The 26,666-nt window shown below is 46.1% G+C and overlaps 1 protein-coding gene across 1 annotated transcript in view; it reads right to left on the bottom strand.

The window, feature by feature from the left end:
• LOC138452855 (uncharacterized) overlaps positions 1-26,666 on the bottom strand; it is a 1,928,742-nt gene that overhangs the window by 810,666 nt on the left and 1,091,410 nt on the right. The window contains exon 46 of the mRNA XM_069605205.1: positions 17,791-17,859. Within this exon, the coding sequence (XP_069461306.1) occupies positions 17,791-17,859 (69 nt within the window). The remainder of the gene's footprint in view (positions 1-17,790; positions 17,860-26,666) is intronic.

The following is a 26,666-nucleotide window of genomic DNA, read 5'->3' as shown; positions in this document are numbered from 1 at the left end:
ATTTCAGGTGTGTTTTATTTCCCCACTACACAAATGTAAGTTATCAATTACTACACACTAACATGCAGTTACTAAACATTTGCAAGCAGCATCTGCACATACATTCATTTAGCAGGCTACTCACCCACCTTTCTGTTCCCTTCTTCTCCATTGCCATTTCCATGCAGCATTGAACGTGCAGTAGTGCGCTCTAGATTCCTTGCCATTTCGTTTCTGGCAAAAAAAGCTTTCTTCGCGTTCCACATTACGGAAACATTTCCGCTCCTGTGTATGCCTTTCCCCTTATGGAAACGCTTTCCTTGCACCATCAAAACCGAAAGTGTTTCCTTCCGTTTCGTTTCCCTGTTTCCATGGGCGGGCTATGTGGCACACGTTGGTCTTGTAATGTGCATTTCGGACCGGAAAGTTAACTCTTTCCGTTCCGAAATTACATGCCAACACGTCCACTTTCCAGGCTCACATGCCCGCCCACAGCTCTGCGGGATCATTTAAGCCATTCCACACTAATCGCATCCCAAACTGCGGGCTGTAATCCATCTGCAGGCTATACCACTTCGTGTAGCCCACAGATTGACCAATCAGCATTGTGAAACACCCGCTAGGGAGTTCTAATACATTTTAAATGAAGAAGATTTGTATGGGAGAATTCTCATTTATGGCTAATTTCCCTCACCTAGTGAGTCCCTCAGCAGCTTTGCTGGATTTCTGGGGTTTATTATTTCCACCTGGTAAGAGTGTGAACCTTTTTCCCCACTCTTACAGTGTCTTTGCTGTGTGTATTTTCACTGTTTGTGTGATCTTGGGCTCTGGAGCCACACCACTCCATGAGCCCCACTTTGTGTGTGTGTTACACAGCACCTTCAGTGCAGTGACACAGGGCTGTCTTTGAGACTTCCCCCTGACTCCAATTTTCTGGGGCTGACTATGGTCCCCCAGAAACAGGTAAAGTTGCCATTAACTTTATATAGTCACTTTAACTGCAGACCCAGTACACCCCATCTTACATGGAGTATTGGAAAGGGTTAACTCATCCCTTTTTGTCTGTACCTCTTGGAGCCTTGTTTCGCTCCCTTAACATTAAGACTTGGCTGGTGGCAGTGGCCTCTACCCTAACTTTTCTACCGCGATTATAGTATATAAACGTGGTACTGTTTTAGGCTATTGTATTAGCCTCGAAACATAAACCAGCTTGACCAACCACATTTTATTTTGGCTCCGGTCGGGTTTAGTCACCATTTCTTTTTGTTAAAGTCCTTCTTGTGTTTTACTTTTCGCTCCAAACCAAGTTTGCCTTCTTTGTTGCCTTCGTACACTTCTTCACAAGCTTGTCAAGAATATCCCTTGAAAATGCTAATAATGCCAGTACCACAGAGATTCTTTTTCCTTGAATCAAGATTTCCCATACTTCTTTGGGTGTCCTGGTGGTCAAATCATTTAGGAATCCTTTAGGAATTTCCCCAAATGTTTCGATCTTAGTTCATTCAATACCTGGCATTGTATCATGAGGTGAGGCAAAGATTCAAATGGATCAGAACAGAGTATACATGAGTAGTTGCGCTCCCTATCAGTAATCCATCTCTCTGTTACTTCATTTGTGGGAAACAGGTTAAAACGGAGTCTCATGAATTGATGCCTAAGTGCAGTGACTGGGAACTTCTGTATGTAGTTGGGGATCGCACCTCATTTCTGCAGGCGGTGCCTATTACCCCTGATTATTTGGACGAGATGATCCGATCTTCTGTGGTGCTTCGAGTCCAGGTCGTATTGTTTTTTCTTGACGTGGCCTGGCTTCAATAACAGCACTTATTCCGAGAGAGCCAAATTCTGTAATATAGCTTTGCATATGCTTCTCCACTCAAACAAGGGCTTTTAATGACTTTATTTCAAGGCACTGTTCAATACTTCAAAACCTCCTTCCCCAGGTGGGCTCAAACATTTCCTCAAAAAGGATAGTGTTTTCCATTCTATGACTGCATGGAGTGATGTCAAACCAAGCTCTCTCCGTATAATTTCAATGGGAAGAGAGTGAGGCATATTGAGAACATTCCTCCAGAAGATGCCCTCGACTTGTTGCCATGCTGCCCCTGCTAAAATTAGTTGTGTTTCTGCGCATATGTAAGTATTGGCATTACTTTGAGCTTGTAAAACTCGATGGCTGGAGATAAAGAGAACGTACAGTACCTTTGCTTGATGATTCTAGCTTGGGTAGCCAAATTCCTTGCTTTAGATTTTAAGGTTGTAAGACCCAAGGAATCATTGATGCTGTTATTGAAGGATATTCCAAGGTACATCATTTCTGCCACTTCTGGGACTTTCTCCCCTTTTAGGTACCAAGCTCTTTTAGCGTAATGCAGCTCCCTGAATATTTTTGGGTTTATCGTTAGTGCGTTAGCATCAACATAAGTGGCCAGTGCATCTAACTGTCGTTACAGACCTATCTCTGTCTGATCTAATAACAGGAGATTGTCTGTAGAGAGGAGTCTGCCCACAGCTATTCCTGAAATCCGCGGTGGAAAGCATCTCACATTAATGAAAACCTCTTCTATGTCCAAAATGTAGAGATTAAGATTGCCGGGGCCGGTCAACAACCTTGCTTTATGCCCCTGGATATAGATATTTCACCAGCTAGAGTCCCTTTTTTATCAAGTCTAACTCTGATCGTGGTCGAAGTGTGGAGTAATTCCAGAGCCTCTCTTAGATGGATCGGGCTTCACCATTTTTGCAATTTTGACCAGAGTATTTTCCTGTCTACTGAATCAAATGCGTGTGCCAAATCTATAGAAGCGATGTAAATGTTTCTATTCTTAGTAGTTTTTACACTGCATTTGAAAAGGTTGATTAAAAATAGATTTAGGGCAGTGCCCGTACCCTTTTTAAACCCTGACTGCCAGGAATCCTTTTTTTGTACATGGTGGAAGTGTAGGCAGGGTTGAGGGAGGGCTTGTGAAAGAGGAGGTAGCTTTTACTTGCAAATTGATTCCGCGTTCAGAGAAACACACTTATGAATGAGTAAATAAAAACACATTTGTCAGTGGTCACTCCTCTTATTTCTGAAACATGCCCATTGATTGGGCGTTATATTTTCAAGGCCATTTGAATTCCTTCAGCTCTTCCAGCATACAGCCGCCACCAACTCCCCTCCCAAACAAAGCACTTCCGAAGAACCTGTCCATAAATGTAACTCCTCGGAGGGGCTTGTGAGAAAGGATACATGATCATCACTGTGTTCTTTCACCTCTGCTTCCACCCTACTGTGCCGCTCCCATCTAGTCTGATTTCATACGTCGCTATTTTCTCAACCACTATGCATTCCCTCTAAGACGCCGAATCATCAATGGAACAGCAGGTGGCAAACACTACTGTGTAGGGAGCGGGAAAGCAGCAGCTCCGTCCTTGTAGCTGAAACATGCATGTCACATTGGGTATGTCTGCCTACTATGCCAGCATAGGTAATGCCAGAGTCTTACATCCTCCTACCCCACTTTATTTCTAATTGCCCTAAATGACACTTCTCTTGGGCCCCATCCTCAGACTTGAAGTCAGACCACCTATATATAGGCTGATTTAATAATGCTTTTTACTAGCGAATGGAATGCATTTTAGAAAAATTGTGCCAGGCTGATAATGGGGGATATGGTGTGCCTTACCAGCCGGTACAGACCTTGGCAGCAGCCATTGTCGCCACAATAGAATGACATTCAGTTCTACATTATCAAGTTAGATATTCATGTTGCTGTTAGCGGAAGCAAAAGATAGGAAATTAATAATCCTACCCCCTGTGTCTTTTATAAAATTCTGATTTTGTCCCACCTTTCTTTAGAAATGCTGCGTTGTTTTAAGCAGACACCTTCTTTAAATATTAGTCAGCAAAGGGATAACTGCTCAGCCATGTTCCCAGATCTGGTATGACTGGTCTAAGATCGTTTTTCCATTTTGCTCTTACGGCTGCAATTCTATGAGTGGGTCAACACACAGTAGGAGTATTTCAGTTAATTTCAGTTAATTTATTGTAACTCATTTCAATTTGTTTTACAGATAGAAGAAGTCAAGAGTTTGGTAGCACTGGTGTCCCTGGCCATGTTTGACCAATTCTTGTGATTACACAGTACAGGCTTTCCTTATTAATGGCCCATACTCCTGGTTAGTCTCTGGCATAAAAGATATAATTGTTGGCATGTCAGGGTAGTCTCTGTTCGGTATTTGTCATAGCTACTCCCGATTCATCAAGCCTATAATGGGGAAGGTGTTTGAGGATGTGTAGAGCCCTTTCACAATAGACAGACAAGGGGAAAAGGTGTGATGCGGTGGGTCGTATGGGAGTCAGGATTTTATGATTGGGCAGCAGTACACGGACTTCAAGCAGTTGGTGAGCTGATGCCCAAAGGCTGGGGTCTGGAGGACTTATTAATGAAGTGTTGTATTTTCACTCTATTTGCAAATTGTAGAAAGTTGAGGCAAAGCATGATTTGTCGGGTGTCAGTCCCACGGTCTACTCATCGAGTGAGAAGGCTTGTTTGGCAGTTTTCTCTTTCTTATAGTTTTGGATTCCCAGGCTGGTGTCACTATTGCTTCTGAAGTTGTTTGCTGGAAACGGATAGCGTGTCTGAAAATAAGATGGTGTCAAACTAAGTGGGGCCAAGCAGAGACTGTGAGACGAAATAATATCGAGATAAGTAATGCTTTACTGTACAAGAAAGGAGTTAACATTTCCGTTGTGTGCCGATTGAGGCTGTGGTCATTTTAGTCCCCAGCCAAGGGCAGTCTTCCCTGGATACTGAGGTATGACTTCTGTTACTCTTCTCCCTTTCCTGATTTGTTCTTGCTGACGACTCTCACAGACTTGCCTTTTTCTCACTCTTTCACAATTGGGCTCAACCTCTGGGCCTCCTGTTAGTCTTAAGTACCGAGGGAGGCTCAGGTTGAGACATATTTGGTTCTGGATTGCTAAGGAAGTCCTCTTTTGTGTCTTTGGTGGGCTTGCAAATCCCACCAGATCTGTAGTATTTCTCCTATCTAACCTAATTCTCTCTTGTTGTCTCAGTCTTCGGCATTGAGTGCAAGTGTTCTTTAGTGTCGTTGTTGGGCTTGCCAATTTCACCACATCTGTATTATGGTTCCAGGATAGCCCGCTTTGGATCTTATCTACTCTCTTTTCAAGTATCTGTAGGCTTCAACACCATCAGCCTTTGGCCCCAGGACCACCAAGCACTTAACGATCCCAGTCCTGGTATTTAGGTTCCTCTCCAACTTGGATCCCGCTAGTTTCCCCTTCTAGCTGTTGGCCCTTATGGCTTGTCTAATGCTGGAAGGCCTCTTAGAACCTTATTTTATACCACCTCTCTGTTCCCTCCTCCTGCTGATATCGCTCTGTTTCTTTCATTTTCCCAACTCTACACCTCATTTCTGCTTTTCCTCATTTCTGCTCCTACTCTCGCCCTTCTGTGACAACTTCTTTTCTGTGGTTTTCTTCTCTTAGTCCTTCTTCCGACTCTTCTCCTCATGCTTTCTTTTACACTTCCCCATCTTTCCTCTTTCCTTCTGATCTTTCCCTACTAAGACTCCTTTTTCTTTCTCTTCTTCAGGTTTCCTGCTCTCCTTCGCAAGCCAACCTCTTGCTCTCCTTCTGATCTTTACCTCCTAACAAGCCTTCTATTCTCTATGTTTTTCTCCTTCTTACAACCTCCTGCTCGTCTTCATTCTTCTTCCTCTATTCAACACACTCTGTCCGTCTGTCTCCAAACTCCCACACCCACTCAAACCATGGCCCCTTTTTACACTATAGAGGATGGTAATGTGTTCACCTAGGGCACATGTTTGGACTTATCCGGCAAATTCCATTATTGTTCTACAGTGTTCTGTCTTGCCCTACCCATGGTGCAGATAATGAATTTATGAGAGTCAACGAACAGCCAGCAGCTCTGTGGGCCAAATACCTGCTGGTTCTGGCATTAGCAGTGCAAGGTGCCTCAACTGGGACCATGTATTTGTGCAGGCTGTGAGCGTGCACAAGGCATTTCTCCTACTCACTGCCTCAGACTTGCAGACTGCATTTGGGATCTGTGGTTGCCCATGCTCTGAATTCTTTTGAGTGTACTGTACTTGATCCTTTTGAGGGGCTGATTGCAACTTCAACATAGAGGAGGAAAAAAGTGGATAGCCCTGGGGTCTGTCATGTGGCATCGCTGAGACACCCTCCTCACCCGGACCATCTTTCACAATCTCAAATATGGGGATTTATCTCAGAGTGTGTCTTGGTCACTAGAGTCTTGATTAGTAGTGCTGCAGTTGTAGAACGACTTTCAAAGGCATGGGTGAGGTTTCGGGAAATACTATTATTAAGGTGTGTCCGACGAGAGCCTGTATGGTTGTGTGAAGGTTTTTTGAGGAGAGATGATATTAAGCTGTTTGTGTTTTCTTGCCATGTGATCATTGAATGATAGGTGACTGGAACCCCAGGGATTTGACAACATGTTTTATCATGTGGTGACTACTTCAGTTGCATGGATGAAGGCCATATTGAATTTGTGGCTGTAAACTGTGGTTAGTGAGAACACAAATTCTATTTTGGTGGCATTAAGATTTAAGTAGCTCTAGACGTCCGTGATTAACTAAGTAAGAGGCAAAACATGAGGCCGATGGTGCCATGAGAAGGGGTGTCCTTTAGGTATAGTTTGACATCTTTAGCATATTGGTGTATGGTGGCTTGTAGGCAATATGATTGGCCAATGGGAATCCCAATGTTCCATTATAAACAATGTATGAAATATACGCGCCCAACACCCTTTCGTCCAGGTGACTGAATTGATGCTATTTATTTATTTATTATCAGATGTGATGAGTTGATGCCAGTTTGTTATTTATTTAATCCCTGTATTAAATGCACACGCCCAACCCTCAGGGGCACAGAGGGGTGGCAAGTTACTCATGTGATAAATTGAATACGTTATACGGATTCAGTTAAATAAAAAGGTTGTTCAAGCATTGCAAATGAAATAAGGTTGTGTCTGTTTATTTAACCAGGTTCTTAGGTGCAACGGTTAGTCATCAGGGCTGACCGACCATTGGATAAGGCCAAACCCCCCTCAGTGCACCCTGCAGATATTGAGGTTTGCAATAGGCTTGTATGAGATGGCCGTCATATATACATATATATGGCCGTCATATATACGTCATATATACGTCATATAGCCACCAGGGGGCGTGTGGATGAGGTCTGCCTCCACGTGAGCTCCTCTATCCAGGTACTGAAAGCGGTCTGAGCCCCTGCTGATGGCCTCCCCACCTTTGAAAGCTGGTGAACCTGTGATCCGAAGGTACCCCCCACTGCCTAAGAAAAAACCTGACGAAAATCGGTGCTGCCATCACCGAGAAATCTATGCTTTCAGTGCGACGTCCAGCCGTTCCACGTTTGGTGCATACTTCGGCACTGAGCGGCCCAGGCAGAGGCTGCGTTACCTTCTGAAACGCCGGACCCAGCGGCTGTAGAGGAGGGGAGTCGGGTCTAACCCGAGCACCAGGGAGCCCGTTATGACTGGCGGACTCCCCGACGACATGAGAGGAGGCCGTGTTTATTGAAGCAACCCCGTTGTACGGCCAGGCGAGGTGGGGTTCGGGCCCTAGACACACGGGACCGTGCGCTGCGTGCCGCCCCCCCAACGGCGACCACGTTCCTTGCACTTGGACCACTGGGACCCCCTTGCGGACCCTTACAGCGTTGAACTCACGCCCAGCCCTGGGTCTAGAGGGAGGACATCTCACTGCTGCAGCCACGACACAGACACTCAGCGCTCTCTGTGCCGGCCCCGAATTTCACGCTGCAGGCAGCGGAGGAGCTGATCGTCACCGCAGCTTCGCGTGAGATGTAGCACTGTGCCTTTCTCCGTGGGGTACGCACACAGAGCTTTACACATCTCTAAAGACCTTCGTGCTGGAACATGTAGAGCGCGACTGCTTTCCCCTGCCTAACACACCACGCTCCCCCAATATACATGGCACGGGAGGGCAGCAGTGGACGGCCTCCTCTTCCATTGTGAGGGCAGCGAAGATACGTCCCAAGGGGGACAACAAACTACACTGACGCGGCGACTAATCAAACATGATTAGCTACGGTGGGGACTGAAGTTCCCCAGCTGCACCCACGCCTGGATAAAAGAGAGCTCCCTCGCTTGTCTGGGCCCTGAAATTGCATAAGAATCAACATCAAAGCTCTCCCTCTTCTGATTACGCTCTTGAAAGTACACTGAACTCACTCCCCTTCCTTTAAATATGACCCAGAGGAAGTACTGGACCTAAGGGTAGGAACTGGCCTGAATTTCTAGATAGGCCCCACGGGAGCACAGCACTGAAGAAGGGTGAGAGCGGGTATGAGTACGAACCCTCGGAGGGCTGAATTTCTTAGTACATGGTGTTAAACTGTAGAGGTAGGACCCCCAATTCCTGGAATCACTCTGGGGTCAGGCGAACCTTGCGTGCCTTGATTGAGGCGAAGGAGATTAGGCGAAGGAGACACAGATAACCTAGAAACGAGGCCTCCCCTGCAACACATAGCTTAGGAGGCCTCAGCAGAGCCACAGGAGAGACAGTGGCCCACAGAGCACCTCACAGCACCAGCAGGCTCCATAAGCGCCATGTAGGGGCAAACACCACGGGTGGCTGGGGGCACCCGGACCAACCTGCAAGACTGTTGAAGGAGTTGGAAGAGCCCTCAGACGCAGACGCTGGAAAACCAAGTAAGCCTGAGGGGAGAGGGACAGAGTGGCCTGCTGTGGATCGGGAGTCACCCCAGCGCGGATCACACACAGGGCGGCAGCATACGGGGTGGTGGAGGGAGCTAAGACTGATCCACTGAACCCACTCTGGGAACTAGAGACACAGAGGCAGGGAGGCGTAAACAGAGCCAACACCGAATAGGCACTGACTTGTGTGCCATAGCCCCAGCACACACAGGCACAGTTAAGCGCACAGGCCTTGGGAACCTACTGAAAATGCAGCGACCCCATCACATCCATTTTAAAGTCCAACGGGAGTGTGCAGAGACCTAGAAAGAGCAAACGCACTGATTAGGACACCATCCCGCGAAAGATTTTGCTACCAGCACCACCTCAGGAGGTAGCACTCCGAACATTCTAAATGACCCACGAGCAACTCCCCACAGTGGGATACACTGGGAGCACCGCAGCCGTGGGGTGAAAGCTAACGGAGCCAACACCTAACAGGCACTGACTTGTGTGCCATAGCGCCAGCACACACAGGCACAGTTAAGCGCACAGGCCTTGGGACCCTACTGAAAATGAAGCGACCCCATCACATCCATTTTAAAGTCCAACAGGAGCGTGCAGAGACCCAGAAAGAGCTAACGTGCTGCTTAGGACACCATTATGGTCCCAAACCTGCCCACTGGTATACTCATCCCACCATGCTCACAAAGCATTCCTCCAAAGTCATTCCTCCCCACACTCATTATCAGACTGCCATACCATGCCCCCACTAAGATCTCCCCACCTCAGCCCCCAAACACAGCCGTACCGCTGTCTACACAAACAGCCCAGGCCCACTCTATCCCTCCTGCCGTTGACCTAAGGAACCAAAGACTTGGATCCCGCTCCCACAAGATCTCCACCATAATGGAAAAATGCCTGCATACTACCCCGCCAGGGTTCCCCCACACCACCTCCTCCACATCCAGCACTCCTAAACCTACCGCTATACCTGTCACTATTACAACCAAACCCAAATCTAGCCACATTCCAACCCCACAACTTCAATTCGCTCTCATCAACGCTAGATCTATGCAAGCCCACGCCACAGAACTTCATGACCTCATCACTGATCTAGAGCTTGATGCCTTAGCCATCACAGAAACTTGGCTTCATGAAGCCTTCGGACCCACCATCTGCCAATCCCTACCACCGGGATACACCATCCTCTGCCAGGATAGACCTACCAACAAAGGAGGGGGGTAGCCCTTATTGTTAAAGAATCATTCAAAGCTAGACAAATCAAGTCCACCACCTCAGACCACTTTGATGCACTCTCTGTAAAAATCTCCCTCTCCCCTAACGACACCATCACATTACACCTAGTCTACCGTCCTCCTGGCCCGCTGCTGGACTTCCAAGCTATTCTCCTACACCTGATTGGGAGATCTCAACCTTGGCTGCCAGGATGCTAAAGATAAAAAAGGCAAAGCCTTCGCCAAATCTCTCCTTAACCTGGGTGTCATCCAAAAATGTTGACAGCCCAACCCACATCAAAGGTCACATACTAGACTGGCTAGCGGATCACAACTGTAGTGCGGACATCAGCTCCAACACCCCTCCCCCCTGGACTGACCACCACCTTCTACACTTCCTCATACCGGCCAAAATACCTATGCAACAAAACCCAATGTCTGCCACCTTAGCTAGATAAAAAAAATGCTCACCAAAGATAGAATCCTCCCCCTTCTTGAAGCATCAGCCCTTAAACGACCTCTACCCAATAATCCAACAGGACTGGTTAATCTCTACAACTCAGTCATCAAAGAGGTAGTCGATATCATCGCCCCTCTAGAAAGTAAAAGAGCCAAAAAAAAAAAACACTCCAACTCTTGGTACAATCAAGCCCTACTTGACTTAAAAGCTCTAAAAAGAAAAACCTTGAAGAGCTGGCAATCCAGCCCCTTCACCCTCGCAAGAGAGTCATATCTATCAATCGCTAAACAGTATAAAAATGCCATCGCCACAGCTAAAGCCCTGCCTACAACGCCAGAATTAACAATGCAAAATCAAAATCCATTTTCAATTAACTAACTATTCCCCCATGTCTACGCATCAGACCGTAAAGGATGAAAAATGGTGTAACAACATCCAACACGCTATGTTAGACAAGATCAACCTACTCCAACAGAAAATTAAAACCAACCTTAACAGCCTACCCCAAGCCTTACCCCCAACACAGACCGGCACCAAGCCTCAAACCCCTGCCGCAGACTCAAATCACCCCACACCCTTTACCTTCAGAGAAGTAACCATCCCTGAAGTCATATGAATCGTAAAGAACCTTAAACCCTCGTTATGCAAAGGCGATATTTGCCCTGCTAACATCATCAAGGACTGTGCTGCATCCTTAGCACCTTTCTTTACAGCCTTTATTAATGCTTCACTTACCTTGTGCACCGTACCCTCTTTCCTTAATGAAGTGTGGGTTCGTCCACTGCTAAAAAAGCCCACACTTGACCCAGACTCCCCCAACAATTACAGACCGATCACCACTGTGCCATTCCTTCTGAAAATTCTTGATAAAGCGGCTTACCTACAGATACAAGCATATCTGGAATGGCACAACATCCTGGGCAAGAGGCAATCTGGTTTTCGCCCACGGCACAGCACAGAATCAGCCTTGCTAGATTTAAAAAATCAGCACCTAGAAAACATGGACAATGGTAAAGCTGCACTTCTCCTGCTCGTAGACCTATCAGCAGCGTTCAACTTGGTCGATCACAAAAAGCTAGGAAACCACCTCATTAACTCTGCCCACTTCTCCCACGAAGCCACCACATAGATAATTTCCTTCCTAGAGGGCCGTGCCATGAGGGTCTTCTCAGACCAGGCATCAGCCGCTCCCTCTCCCATCAGCTGTGTAGTGCCTCAAGGATCATGCACCTCGCCAACCCTCTACAACCTCTTCACCCTGCCATTATTTAATGACTTGGAATGTCTCGGCATAACGTTCACCAATTATGCCGATGACACACAAATCCTCCTCCCTCTATCTGGTGACTACGAGAAAGACCTCAGAACACTACAACAGACCTATGCAATCATCCAGACTTGGATGGCGGCAAACGGCCTATGCCTTAACGGGGATAAAACGGAACTCCTAATTGTAGGCCCCAAGGAAACCTTAAAAAAACTTGACACCAAATACAGCAATTTCAGCATCGAAAACACTGTCATCCCAGTCTCGACTGAAGTAAAAACACTCTGTGTCTTTCTTGACTCCACCCTCTCCATGAATAGACAAGTTAGCTACATCTCCTCATCAGTAGCTCACACCACTAAAATCATCAATGCGGTAAAACCCTACCTCTCCGCCAAGAACTGTCTCAACATTACCAGAGCCACCATAGGAGCCAAACTGGACTACTGCAATGTCCTCCTACTAGGTACGTCTGCCAAGAACATAAACAGGTTACAAATTGTGCAAAATAATGCTTTCAAAGCTGCTCTCAGTATCCCCAGGAGAGAGCATATCTCCCAGGCCAGACAAGATGCCCACTGGCTCCCTATCAAAGAACGCATATTGTTCAAGGCGCTCACAATCACACACAGATGTCTCTCCCAATCGGTGCCCCGGTACCTAACGGATCGAATACACCCTGCACAATCACTCAAACCCAAGCGAGAACTCTACTCTGACCAACTCGCAGTCCCTGTCTTTAACAGAGCCAAAGCCGGCGGTACCAGCTTTGAAGTATTGGCACCAAAATCTTGGAACTTACTACCTCCCAAACTCAGGAAAGAAACATCACTCCTAGCCTTTAGAAAGGCTCTGAAAACCATACTATTCTAATAACTGTTTGTTCCACTGTAACCAAGGAACTTGACTATTGACTAATGTGTATGAGCCTGTACTGAGAACTGTACACTGTTTTTGCCTGCACCCAAGTGAATATACTGTAACAGCGCCACGATGCCCTAGGGCAGCTGCGCACTTTATAAATGGAAATAAATAAAGATGGTTCACAATTTAACCCCCTGGGTTTCATTGGCACATGTGTGCAATAAGGTGTAAGTATCCCGGCTCAGGTCCCCTACAGGTTGCTGCTCACTCCTTCATACAGAATCAAAGGGACAAACACCTTACAAATAGAAGGCACGCAACAATGTCTACTGCACCTGCAATCCAATCGTCAAACCCTATCCCCAGGTCCGAAACAGTACAATGCCTGTTCGGGGTGGGAGGTGTCATCACTCACTTGAATCTGCAACAGTCCTGCACTAAACAAGGAGAGGGAGGGATTTATGGGGGAGTAAGAGTCTAGGATAAAATGTCAGCCACAAACACGTCGGTTTTTGAAGTTTTGCTTTATAAATGCTTTTTGTCCAAGGCCGAAAGCCCTTCACTGCGATAGGACTATGGTCTAGCAGTAGCTGGGATTCCACTGCATGCATTCACGAGAGACGGATTGGTACAATTGTGGTGCTAGTTTGACTATCATTTTTCATATACCCCAATGTCAAACTACATCGGTTAAAAAAATAAGCGTTTGAATCAACATTACTATGTTGTTTCGGTTATGCTAGTAAGTTAGTACTTGGTTCACTCAGACTGTCATCCCTCAGAAGTTTATACATTTTGTACCACTAACATTGGGTGATAATATAGGGTGACCAGACGTCTGGGTTTTCCCGGGACATCACCCTCCGGACATCACCCTCCGTCCCGGGGTCCCAGGAGTTTGGTTTGCATGTTTGGGGGGCTACAGTAATCTAAACTGTAATTATTTTTCACAACACTTTCAGAATTTTGAAGTGGAGGTTTGGCTCGACCCCCCAACCTCTCAGGTACAAGTCCGAACACTTACTGACTGTGCTACAGAGACTGGCTTGGAAATTATTGTACAGCAAGCCATGTAATATCAATGAGAGCAAACGCTCGTTTTGAATTAACATGCCCCGATTCACAGACAAAACTGCACAAATGAGATTATATACAGTTTATAGATAGGAGCAGTGCTGGAAATATGGTTGGGGAGGTGGTTGTGGGGGCGTGTTGTCGACGGACGGTAATTGGTGGGCTGCGATGGGGTAGTCCCTCTTTTATGTTGTTGGCCGTCCGGGTTTTTTGTTTTGAAAATCTGGTCACCCTATGATAATAACCCCTATTAGCACCCGAGGCAGGGGCAGCAGCCAAACAGGTTGCTTGAATCACAGTCTGAAACTGCTAATCTCAGCCCACGGTCCATGGAACCTGGAGGCTTCTTCGCTCGGGCCTTTAACTCTGGCCACGCGCCGATAAGACCCGATCTGGCCCACCGGATCGGGTTTTAATGCTATATTCTAACAGCATTAAGAAGTGGGAGTCATCTCTCACGATGCGCTATACACAGCTGCCAAATTTCCCTGTTCCATGTGGAATCTTAAAGCCAGTCCTGGATTTTTTTCCTGCGCTGCATGCTAGGACTTGTAGGTGCACCCTTGCAATGGAAAAAACAAAACGACAAGTTCCAGCATGCAATTGGAAGCAAAAACCGGAACTGGCTGCAGGTGTCACGCATGGACCTGGGAAAGTTGGCATGGAAAGCTATATAAAACGCGCAATATTATTGCAATATTTACTCTCCTGAGGGCATCAGACCTTTTTGGCAGACAAGGAGTGTCATTGATGCTGGAACAGTTCGATAAAGAATGGAGAATGGAGATTTGCTGAAAAATCTAAAATTGCATGCTCGTAAATAAACCGAACATTTCGTGAAAAGACGACCTTTTAAAGCCGATGTCTGATCCTGTCACTGCTCGGGGCGGGGGCGGGGCGTGAAAGAAGGCTGTTAGAACAGGGCAAGCATCTGCCTTCGAGTTTATTTAGAGTTTTCCATGGCGCTCACAGTTTTGTGTTAACGCCCCGAGCCTGTAGACTGTGCTAAATCTAATAGTGCTAATGGGGGATGACAGTCGGGGGCCTAATAGGATCAGTCTATTTTTATCTCAGCGCCACAGTCTGGTGGAAATAACGAGCTGAGGTGCCCACTGACCGGAGCTGGAACAGGCACGAGGCACAGTGCGCACTACCGCGTTAAGCGTCCTACATACGGCTCTCAAATGGGGGCTATGGTTCTCGATAAGAAACGGGGCAGTTGTACACTACACGAGCGTACGTATACATAACGGTACACAAAAAGATACTCCCACTACACGCGGGAATGTGTCGTGCATATGGTGTATTAACAAGCATGCGTGACTGATGACAAACTCCCACGTTGGCACATGGCCAGGATTGCTTGGCTGCAGCACCTTGCATTGCAACGCAAAACAGAAGACTGCTGCACTAGATGCAGATCCTCTCCAGCATGGCCACTCAGCGTGAGAAATTGAGCATGTTCTCTCCTTAGTTTGTATTTTGCTCGATTTCTGGTGCTCCCAGACAGCCAAATTATTCAACTGTGGGATTACCTTAAAAATAAATATTGTATTACATTAAAAACAGACTTGGAATCTAAGTGAGCCAGAAACACCCAAGACTGTCTTTATACCAGTGAAAGCAACTGGGGCCTGTGTGCAATGGCTGCTGTACACACTTAGGGGATTATATGGAAAACAGTGGACATTAGTCATTATTTGCTATATTGGGACAAAACCATTTCTGTTTTATATGAAAGAAATGAAAGTAAATATGTTCTGCCCCGCGTAAAGATGGCCGTAGTAAGAGAGACGAGGCAATGTGGGCACATTGCCGGAAGTGAGGATGGACGCATCGAGCACATTTAGAAAATGGGTCAATAGGACATGTCTGGCAAATCCACTTAGAAGCCCTCATCCATATGCGTCACCATTAAACTTAAAGATGTTAGTGGCTGTCAACGGCAATGAGAATGATTCTGAGAATTTAGGGACTGTGATTGCATCTCAATGGCCTCCACTAGCGCCATCACTGGAAAGCATAGCTGGTGCACCTGAAGTGTAAAACAGCGTTCAAGTGTAGAGCTACGGCCGCAAAAGCATCAAAGGGTTTGATTTAATGGAACAAGCCCGCTGCCGTGGCATCAAAATGAAGATCACCACGCACTTCAGACACAAGATGTTAGAAAAGACAGACAACAACATTGGGTACACGAATACACGAGACAACGTGAAGGACCCCGAGGCAAAGGACGGCCCCAAGATCTGTCTGCAGGTGTCCGCAGGGGACGCCAAGGAAGCCAGCAGCTAACAGCCACCAACAAAAACCGTGAGTGTGGCATCGGTGGGGAGTAGAGCAATCACTCTACTCCAGAAAACCCCTGCCACTCTATCTCACCTCCCTTATTAGCATATCCACACTTAGATAGAATTGTGAGTATTAGCATGTCCACACATAGATAGAATTGTGAGTATTAGCATGCCCACACTTAGATAGAATCGTGAATATTAGCATGTCCACACTTAGAATTGTGAATGTTGACATGTCCACACTTAGATAGAATTGTGAGTATTAGCATGTCCACACTTAGATAGAATTGTGAGTATTAGCATGTCCACACATAGATAGAATTGTGAGTATTAGCATGCCCACACTTAGATAGAATCGTGAATATTAGCATGTCCACACTTAGATAGAATTGTGAATATTAGCATGTCCACACTTAGGTAGAACTGTGAATATTAGCATGCCCACACTTAGAATTGTGAATGTTGGCATGTCCACACCTAGATATAATTGTGAACATTGGCCTGCGTCACATCTAGATAGAGCTGTGAATATTAGCATGTCCACACTTAGATAGAATTTTGAATATTAGCATGTCCACACTTAGGTAGAACTGTGAACATTAGCATGCCCACACCTAGATAGAATTCTGAACAGTGGCCTGCGCCGCTTCTAGACAGGATTGTGAAGGCCAGCAAGTGCCACGCTTAGACAATACTGTGAATGTTAGCATGCTAAAGGTCAGGTAACCCACTAACCAATATAACCTCAAACTCTGCATACTTATCTCACTCAAAAACTCACACAACCATCTCTCGCACCGCAAGCCGCACGCACTTCACAACACTGCAACAACACATAAACCGGAGCAACAGCACACGCGGACTGACACCGATCCAATACCCGCACCAAAGCTCAGCATCCGGTGTATACCGAGTTGAAGCTGCCAACAGAACACCACTCCGCTCACTAGCCTACTCCCTCTTTACCTTACTAACCCACCCCCCCCTTATCGTTTACAGATCCGCCAGAGCGCCTGGGGACCAATTCCGTTGGTGACGGTGCGCGGTACAAATACATTTAACATTTAACAATGAAAACAGTGCACAAATACATGTATGGCCTTGCATTCACATATATGCAGGGCTTTAAGTGGGCCTGGGCAAGTCAGGGCAGAGAAAAGTGTTTCTGAGGAGGGACAGCGCCGGGGCTCCCTAAAGTCCTTCTGGCCTCTAGAAGTCAAGGCCTCTTTTCCCAAAGCCTGCCTCTCTCGTGCATACGCCAGAGCTCCAGGCTTTAGAAGAAAAGCACTTGCCCTCTTGCGACCTTGCCAGCTCTTCCTAGATTATGGTGCCAACCGCCTCCAGGCATCCCTGAAATGCAGGTATCATCACCCTCGCATCCTGGGTGACAGGGTGATGGGCGCTACAAAGGGAGGCCTGGCAGGGGTCGGTACCAGAATTAAGGTGCTGCCTGCCACCCTTTAGGCCACGCCCTCTATAAGAGCCCCCCGCCCCCGATTTCGCATACCAGTTAAAGCACTGCACATATATGTAAGGATAGGCATATTAATGGCGCCTGTGATATAACACACCATGTATTGGTCCAACCAACATACAAGTAATCAATGATATAAGCAGTGATGCCTTGTTTGTGCTATTACTTTTAATACCAATGCGCAACCAGGTGTTGCATGCTCAGAGGCGAATGCATAAGTGCAGAGAATAAAATGCACTATTCCAAGGTGCACCCCTATTGGGTCACTTGAGAATGAATGATCTAAACTGGCCGATACATTCTGAGCCTATAGCAGACATGCGTCCCAGAAAAGCGTTAGTGATATGGACATTGTGTCGAGCCACAGGTACACGTACACATCTCCAGGAAAGAAGGCTTCAGACCTACCTTGGTGGTTTCTGTTTTGCCAACTCCATGATCCCCCAGGAGCGCCACGCCGTTCACTTGCTGTATCGCCTTTGAAATAGAGACAACATGTCATCCATTACTTTATGGTACACGTAGCCTCACGTACTTCCAAAAGAGGACGCACTTATGACTCCAGTAACATAACTTTAGTTTATATCAACAGGTCCATTTATGTTACTAGAGATTTATGTGTATGTATGATATATATATATATATATATATATATATATATATATATATATATATATATATATATTAAATTGGATACTTAACTGTTCTAAGACGGAGGTGAACATGTAAGGAACCGGAAGTCATCACGTGTCCCCAACGTCAGTGGTGGGGTCTAATAAACTTCCCCCATAAAGGATTTTTTTTGATGTCGGATTTTACTACAAACAGAGGCCTCATCTCTTTGAGGATTCTAGGGAATGGTGTAAGTAACATCAGGACAATCCACGGTTTGCTCCCCAGTGGCCAGGTTCCATTACCTCCTACCCCATCGTATGCATCACCCCCCTCCCGCCCCCCCCCGCGAAAAAATGTTTTCCTTTTCACTATTGTTTTTTAACGGGAGCTCGTCCCCTAAACTGGGTATACAACAGAGTCGTCGGCAGGGGGAGACCTTGAGGGAGCGTGGGGGGGGGGCGAGGGGGGTCTGGGAGGGCTCTAGCACTGGGTCTTTTAGTTGGAGCCCCAGATAGAAGCTCAAGGGCTACAACAAGCGCTGGAGCAAGGTTCATGTGCAACACCCCCCAACCACCCACCCACCAGCAGGTCATAGGTAAATAATGTTATGCTAATTGGATAGGTCTAATACCCTCTTACCTGCTAGGTTTTTGAAGTATTATATTCCCTGACCGTTTGGGCCAGAGGATGCCTCTGCATTCCAGAAATTATTGTCATTCCTAAAGCATGTCACAGGATTCTGCTTATCATCCCACAAGGCTGAAATGTGTTTCTCCAGCATGCTCCAGTGCAGTACCCCTGGTTTCTCTGGGCATACCGGAATAAGGGTGCAACTGGGCAAAACCTTATCTCCCACATCTCGCGCACGTCCCTTAGCTAGCCCCTGCGGGGATACCTGTTAGAAATATGAAGCTGGGGCCTCCAGTGGTTTTCGTTTCCTAGGGGAAGATACTGAACAACCAAGTTCTCTTGAGCTAATCACTTATAAATAACATAAAACTGCTTAACATGCTGGTCATATTCCTCCTATTCAATGATTGTGTTTGCAAGCAACTAAATTAGACCGTAATGGGGAGTACATTTCCGCCTCTCTATGTCAACCTCAGAATGGGAACATGTGGGGACTAAGCCAAACAAGAGATTCACTGAAAAAGTGACACTTTACAGGGTCTGATATATTGATGATGTAGACATCATATGGGAAAACACCAAGACAGTCTACACTTCATGCTAACTTCAGCAAATCTGAGATTTAATTTCTTGACGTCAATCTTTCTGTAGATGAAGACTGCCTGCATGGCACACTACACAGGAAGGAGAATAGTTCCAACTCCCCATTACATGCCAGTTCCATCCATCCTCAAAAACATTTAATCCAGCATTCCATATGGCGAATGAATCTGTATCAAGAGAATAAACGAAAGGAGACAGACATCAACAAAGAATGCAACATTGCAACCAGCGTTTCCAGCAGAGGAAGTACTGTATCCTCGAAAAGTTATCATTGAGGCAGTCAGAAAAACTGAAGATCCTAAAAGATCAGTGCTCCTAGTGACCACAACTCAAAAAGAAATCAGCTACCTGCCCACCAACCGAGAACACCACACACTATCAGCTGTTGAAGAATAGAATCAAAAACCTTCAACTAGATCTTACATAAGCAATGGAACCTTTTTAGAGCAGAGTGTGGACCACGCTTGAACTTCATGTTTCTGTCAGACAGGAAAGAAACAAACACTGAACTCTCTTCTGGTGCCCCGGACATTTGGGAAGAAAATCAGAGCAAAGAACACTATTTGGTTACCCAATCGCAACCCTGGATTCAAATGATGGACAAATGGGAGGTAGTTACAAAAGGACTCAACAAGTGTACACAGATCCCCAAACTACAATAAAACACAAGGTAATGTTCAAAGTCAATTGTTAAACTACAATTGACATCCAAGTACTCATTTGTGCTTGAAAACTCTGGTATACTGGCAATAACAACTATATACAAGGATCACAAGCATCCTGAAGCATATGAAGGTGATGACCGACAATGACTTGAGTTAGCCCAATGCAAAAACCTTTCCGCCTAAAATGCATTGGCAACCTGGAGAGCTTCCAATGTTTTGATCTAGTTGACATACCATAGACCTATAGAGGTGGATCTTGTGAGAAGACTTTGAGAAAAAAAGTGAGTGGACTTATTGCATCTTTGAACACCAAAACTCTATTCGTTTACAACCAGGATGAGGAGTTCTATGTATTTAGGATCGTGATTCGTTTGCCCATCATAGCACCACAGGGCTTGAATAAGACATTTTCTTCTCTCTTTTTTTCTGTTTTATCCCTGTGCTCAGTTGGACAGGGTTTTTGGAAGCCAGTCTGTCCCGTTTTCACACTCCTAGGGTCGTGCTTATAGAGCCCCACCCTCCCCTGGTTACCCTGGGGAGAGCTGAGAACTATATCACAGTTTTAGGATAGCCTGCTCATTGCAAATCTCTGTTTGGATCTGAGCCCACTGTTCGTCCCAGAACTTTGTGTCCTGGCTGGAAGCCATCAATTTCCTGCCAAGCTCTTCTGTCCTGGCCGCTATCCAATCAGCTCCACAGAAATGCTCTAGAATAACCCTTTCTCATTCCTCGTGTTAAAATCAAGGCGCACTAGAGTTACCTTTGTACGGCAGCGCCCGTCATTAACCTTTGTACAGACACGTATAGGAAATGTCGATTGTCCATATATGGTTCTAACCATTTATGGCTATCCGGATGCTTAAGATGTCATTTTAAGTAGCCAGCCTAAACGCCGGAACTTCTGCCCATATTAATTATCATGAATCCGACATTTTGTGTCTGGAATCGGATTTCCATATTTGGAACGGCTTAATAGCAGATAGCCAAGCAGTGCGAAGCTGAACTTACATACGCTTTCTTGACAGCACTTTTCTCAAATTACTGTCGCTTACATGTTTCAAGGCATGATAAAGCATAACAATCATAATACTGTTAATATTGCTTTAGGAGTGCATGTTTCTTAATATTGCTAACGCTGGTTTAAAAGTGCTGAAACGCTTCAGAATACTTGACAAGTCTCTCATGTTGCATTCCACTGGGATTGGATTGGAGGTCACTATATTGTTTTTCTCTTTCAACCCCAACTCGTTCTTTTGCCTTCCTCTTTTGTTTGCACCTCTCTTTCTGCCTTCTTTCCTCCATCTGCCTCTCCTATACTTTGCTCTTTTTCTTCATCCTCTTCTTTAAACTGCTTCCCCACACCCAAAATAACAAACCTCATATGGTTTGGGCAACATTAACTTTTATTGTTTTTCCATTCGATGGTGGCTTAGATGGATCTGCTGTTTTAACTTTTATGTGAGAGAACCTTGATTGGCAAGTGTTTAATCCAACATTGATATTGTAGCTTTAATTGACACATGTAAACCAACCTACCAATCATGGTACCTTTATGTAGCAAACATACATACATATGTTGCATTTATGAGCACCGCTAAGACATTATTGCGGCCACCAACACAAGGCAACTAAGAGTGCACACATTGATTGGTGCATGTCTGAACTGTTTTTTTCATGTCTTTCTTTCAAACGATTTCCTTTTACACCGTCAGGATACCTATATAGGATGCACAAAATAATGGACATGGGAGGCATTGTTCAAGTCCTTTATTATTACAAATGGGTTACCAAAACAGAATCAAATGAACCAAAAGTCAAATTATTCACATTGGGTGTAATATCGTCTCCCCTCCTCAGTGGTGTTCTGCGTTTCCCAGAGGTTCTTAAACCCTTTTTTCTAACTTTGTTTCTCAATGATGCAATTGTACCGTCTCTTGCATCAGCTGTTGAGACAGTCACGGTATCTCTGTGAGGGTGACCACTTACTCCCTTTCTGATATTACTACCTCCATCTCTGCTTCTGATACAACCCCTCCTCCGTTGTTACATTCAGAATCACCCGGATGGTATTACCACATCCTGTTCCTCCTTTACCACACCGACTCTGATGTTACAACTGCAACCTTGTCTCTCCTTTTCGCATCCAGCACTCCCTAGTCACTCTTCCTATCATATGCCAAGTCCATCTCACTACTCGTCACACCCTTTTCCAACAATCCACACTGTCTGAATGGGGTTGGCTCTATTTATAGTTTGCTGCCCTCCCCCCGCTCCCCACCCCCGGGTGGATCACCTGGAATGGGTCTGTACCTGCAGTTGGTAATTAATGAAGGATTTTGATTGGCTTTCCTCTCTGTGGGTGCTTGTGAATGCATTGTGTTGAAGGGGCTGGGCAAGTCTACATTTGGCCTGTCCGTCATTTTGGATTTGACTCATTCTCCTCTGACCATCCTATGGGCTGTCCGTGCTCCTCAGTGTTTCCAGCTTGTATTTTACTAGGGAAGAACACATGGGTTAAGGTTAGGCAACACTTTGCTGGACTGGTCATGCAGGGAATTAGTAAAATGGCATCCCTGGCAGGAGAATTCCTTGCCAGGGAATTATGCTGCTGAAACTGTCCTCCAGCACTGAATTCTCAGGGTTCTGCAGAGTTCAATATGGGTTCCATGAACCATCAGGTATAAGTCATTTGATATGTCAAGGGAGGTGGCAACAGTATCTAAACACTCATTACTACTGAATGTAAAGAAACCCTCTCCCTAAGAGGCAGAGCTTCTTTTGCTAATGTTGAGAATGTGTGTCTGCTCAGGGGGGGGGGCTTTGGGCTCCCTCAGTTGGAGGAGTTGCACTAAGATTACTCTTCATGGCCTCCCAAAGAGTTTGGGTAGGGGTAGAGTTGTCAGGATGGGGTTGGCTTACATGGCTAGGGAAGTGGTGAAGGTCAAGCCCACCAGGCACTAGCCTGGTGATCCGCCCCTTACTGCCCCCATTTTAGGTCCCAGCTGTAAGTCTTGCAATATTGCAGGCCACACTGACCCTACCCAGAGTCTAGGCTGCAACCATTAAAAAACATCCAGTGACAAACTAGGTGTTACGCTCACCTGGCTCCCACAGAGGCGTCGATCTGGACTGGACAGCTGCGGTCTCCACCAATGTGACGCGTAGGGCCGAGATGGCGGACTGGACTGGCCCACCTATCCTCGTTTGCTTGGCCCTTAGGAATATTCTTCTGCAAATGGAGAAAGGGAATTAACCACCCGTGGGGTTGAGCGTAAATCCCCCCACCCCGCTGTTCTCCCCACTGATCACCTTGGATGTCCCCTCTTATAGTCTCACCCGATGGTTTGAAAAGATGAGCTCTCCATCCTGCATTGAGCGCAGGGGCGCGTAGATAACCATTGCTTCACTGGCTCGAAGGAATTGGTGAGTTCCAGAACAATATTGACTCCGATATTCCCGGCAAGACGCCGTAAGTATGTAGTTCGTAAGAGTTCAAATGCCTGACTTTCACACTTGTCCGATTCCTTGCAGGTTGCAGCTTGACCCTACTGAAGAGTTCCTCGTGGCAACCGGTAATATTCTGGTAAGGATTTGTATTATCCAACACAGTTTCATAAAATAATGTCCATATGTAACCTGTTGCTTTCTCCCTTATTCAGGCGCTGAGAGAAAGTATGAAGTCTCGGGGAATAATGCCTCCGGTGGTAAAATCAGGTAAGTCTTTTGTGGTGAGGAGGGTTCCCCTTGTTAGTCCCTTTGTTTCACATTGCTGTCCTTTTGTTTTCCCTTAGGGGCCGTGGTTCGGCTAGGGTGCAGTGGAAGCTGCGCCGACCCGTGAAGAGGAATAGTACCCCCGGTGGTAAAATCAGGTAAGTCTATGGGGGGTATTCCTCTGTGTATTCCCTTGGCTCACCTTGCTATTCTTGTCTTCTCCTTAGCTGCCGGAGTACGGCGGGAACATGCTGGAGGATGCGGTGGAATGTGAAGATGCTGCGAAGGCCGGTGAGTTCAGCGCGGCGCTGCAGAAGGCGAGGCGACGCGCATAAAATAACTTCTTTCTTCCAGCTCGAGGGCACGGTGGATCAGGAATTCAGGTAAGGATCAAAGGTATTGCTCTTGTTCTAACCTTTTCTCCTTCTTTCTCCCTTTTTCTAGGAGCTCCAAACTCGAGGCGTGCGTGGCAGAAGACTGGATGCAGACTTGCAGGTACGGTGAGCGTTACGCTGCTGGATGCAGAATAACGCGAAGCGTGTGCTGCTCTTCGGGCGTGGTTTAAATAGCCTCCAAAGTAGTCCCAGGAAAGTATTCCTCCCCAGCCCCACCCGAGTAAAAAAAATAGTCCCTAGGTAAAATAGTCCCTTCCAAGCCTCTTTTGGCTTGGACCTCTTGCAGCATGGTCTGCATCAGGTAAGTTTGCAGCATGGCCTGCATCAGGTAAGTTTTAATCTATGAGCCTGGCGCCTATGGTGCCAGGACTGACTCTCCATATGAGCCTGGCCCCTAGCAGGGGTTGTTGGGCTTGCTTGGGGTAACTTGATGCCTGCTTCCGGGGTTGCTGGACTTGGTCTGGGTCCCCTGGGGTAGGCATCATGACACTAGGCCCCAGGAAGGGAAAGAGAAAGTGAATAAAACAAAAACAAAACCAGATTCCTCTATTCGTCTCTGTACCTCTTCACTTGATTCGGTGGCAGCTGGAGGAAACCTATAAACATATGCACAACATTATAAATCCTCTGCCACCTACCACTGTTTCTCTGCTTCATTCTCCATTCACACCATCCCTTCCCCTTATACCTGTTAGCTTCAGCTTGATGCCTAGATGCTGGATTAAAATATTCACCCATGGAAACTGAGAGTAGTTCTTCCACAAGAGATTAGAAGAGTTGTAGTTTCTACTATTTGCAAACCATTATTCATTTTCTTTCTTTCGTTGGCGAATAGTGTATTACCACAAAAGGAAGAAAAAAGTAGAGAAAATATGGAAGCATGTCCTCATTGAGATTACTGTTTATGCTAGTGCTGAAAACCATTCAGTACTTGCGACGTTGGTCCCTTGAAGACTTTCGCCTTATTCTGAGACAATGCGGACACTGCACCCTATCGTGACGGCCAGCGCACTAAGCGATGGTCGCGTAGCAAGTGATTCTGTGTACTTCGCACATAGAGAAATCCGTTCCTCAGAAGCTCCTATTTCAGTGGCTTCGTGCACCACCACTTCTCACTCCTATGGTACTGCCCACACTGTAGCTCCCATGTAACTCTGATGCTGCTTGTGCCAGGTGAAGCGGGTGAATACATGGTTAGTTCTTTTTAAAGTAATTCAAAAGAAGAGTCTTTCTGAAAAGGCCACGTGTAATCTGGAGTCTGGAGTCAGGTAGTTTCACATTAGCTCACCTCAATGGCCTTACAGTATGCTCCCTCAGCTGCGCGCTCACCCTCGACTATACTTGCTTGTCCCTTGCACCGTACCCTTGGCACAACACTATTTCTTATATATAAATATATATATATACACACACATATTCCCATCAGTTCATCAGCTCCTTGTCCCACCAAGGTTTTGGGTGGATCTTCTCCTACAATTGCCCTAGTTGGCTCCACAGCATAGAACACAGACCTGCTTGCTGAAAGCTCAAAGTTCAAGATGAAAGGCATCTTGGAAAGGGCTCAGGGCAACCTCCTAAGAATGAATAGTAAAGGAAAGCATGAAACTGAAAAAGAATTCTCACCACAAACATTCCACTACCCAGTATCTTTTATGTCCTTACTCTAAAACCTCTATAACCTTTTGTAAAGACTCGAGGGGGGTTATCTGTACTCCTGCCTATACGGCAGAGTAGAAGCACAGAGCACCCCATCCAAGATTTTCTAAGGGGTAGCAATGGACGAACAATCAAGGCTTAAGCTCTCAGGAGGTGATGCGGGCTGTTTCTTTAGTACAGTGTAGTCCCCAAGCCCCCACAAAGGAATGTCCACACACTATGTTAGTGATAACACAGTTCTTTATATGAATAAGGTTCAATATATATACACAATCTATAACACACTTTGTGCTTTGGCAATACTAATATGGTAAATATGTACAATGTCTATGTGGTACCACAGTTAACTCTTGACTGCTTTAAAATGCACCAACTGCTGACAGTTTCCAATGGCATACAAATCAATTAGTAAAGTGCCCCAACACTAGACATAGGAAGGAAGACAAGTTGGGTTAAACAAATGGCAGAATACATTGTCCCTACCCAAGACAAAGTTTTGTGTGAGGATTCCTCCACCTGGGCAACCTGTAAATAAAGTGTATCAACAAGCCCAGTCCATGTACTGTTTAAGATAGTCTTGGTTCCTTCTTAAACGTTTCTATGACCCCAATGTACCTGTTATAGCAGAGTTCTTTGAGGGGTCGTCGATGGATCCCTCTTGAGTGGACTCCCTTTAAGGCCGGAGCCACGGATCGTCGAGATTCTTCGAAGAAAAGGTGAACAATGTCATTGAGATGGTAGTTTCGGCCTTAGCGGTGCTCGTCGACGATCGATCGTGGACGTACTGTGAAGACGAGGCATGCGGTGCACCTCGATGATGAGAGTTTGTTGCTGCAAAGAGTAGTGAATGAAGGGGAATGATCGGGACTTGACTCCGGCTAGCTTTTGAATCTTCGTCAGAGTCTTTGTGGACTTTGGGTGGCAGGAAACCCACCAGCGGATTCTCCTCGGTTAGTCAGCGACCTCGACTTTCTCTGGCGGGACAAAGCGGTCGACGGCGATGAGCAAG

This window comes from Ambystoma mexicanum, chromosome 4p (genome assembly GCF_040938575.1).
Source record: "Ambystoma mexicanum isolate Mex_15411 chromosome 4p, UKY_AmexF1_1, whole genome shotgun sequence".
NCBI lineage: Eukaryota > Metazoa > Chordata > Amphibia > Caudata > Ambystomatidae > Ambystoma > Ambystoma mexicanum.
This window is presented reverse-complemented; position numbering and strand designations above follow the sequence as displayed.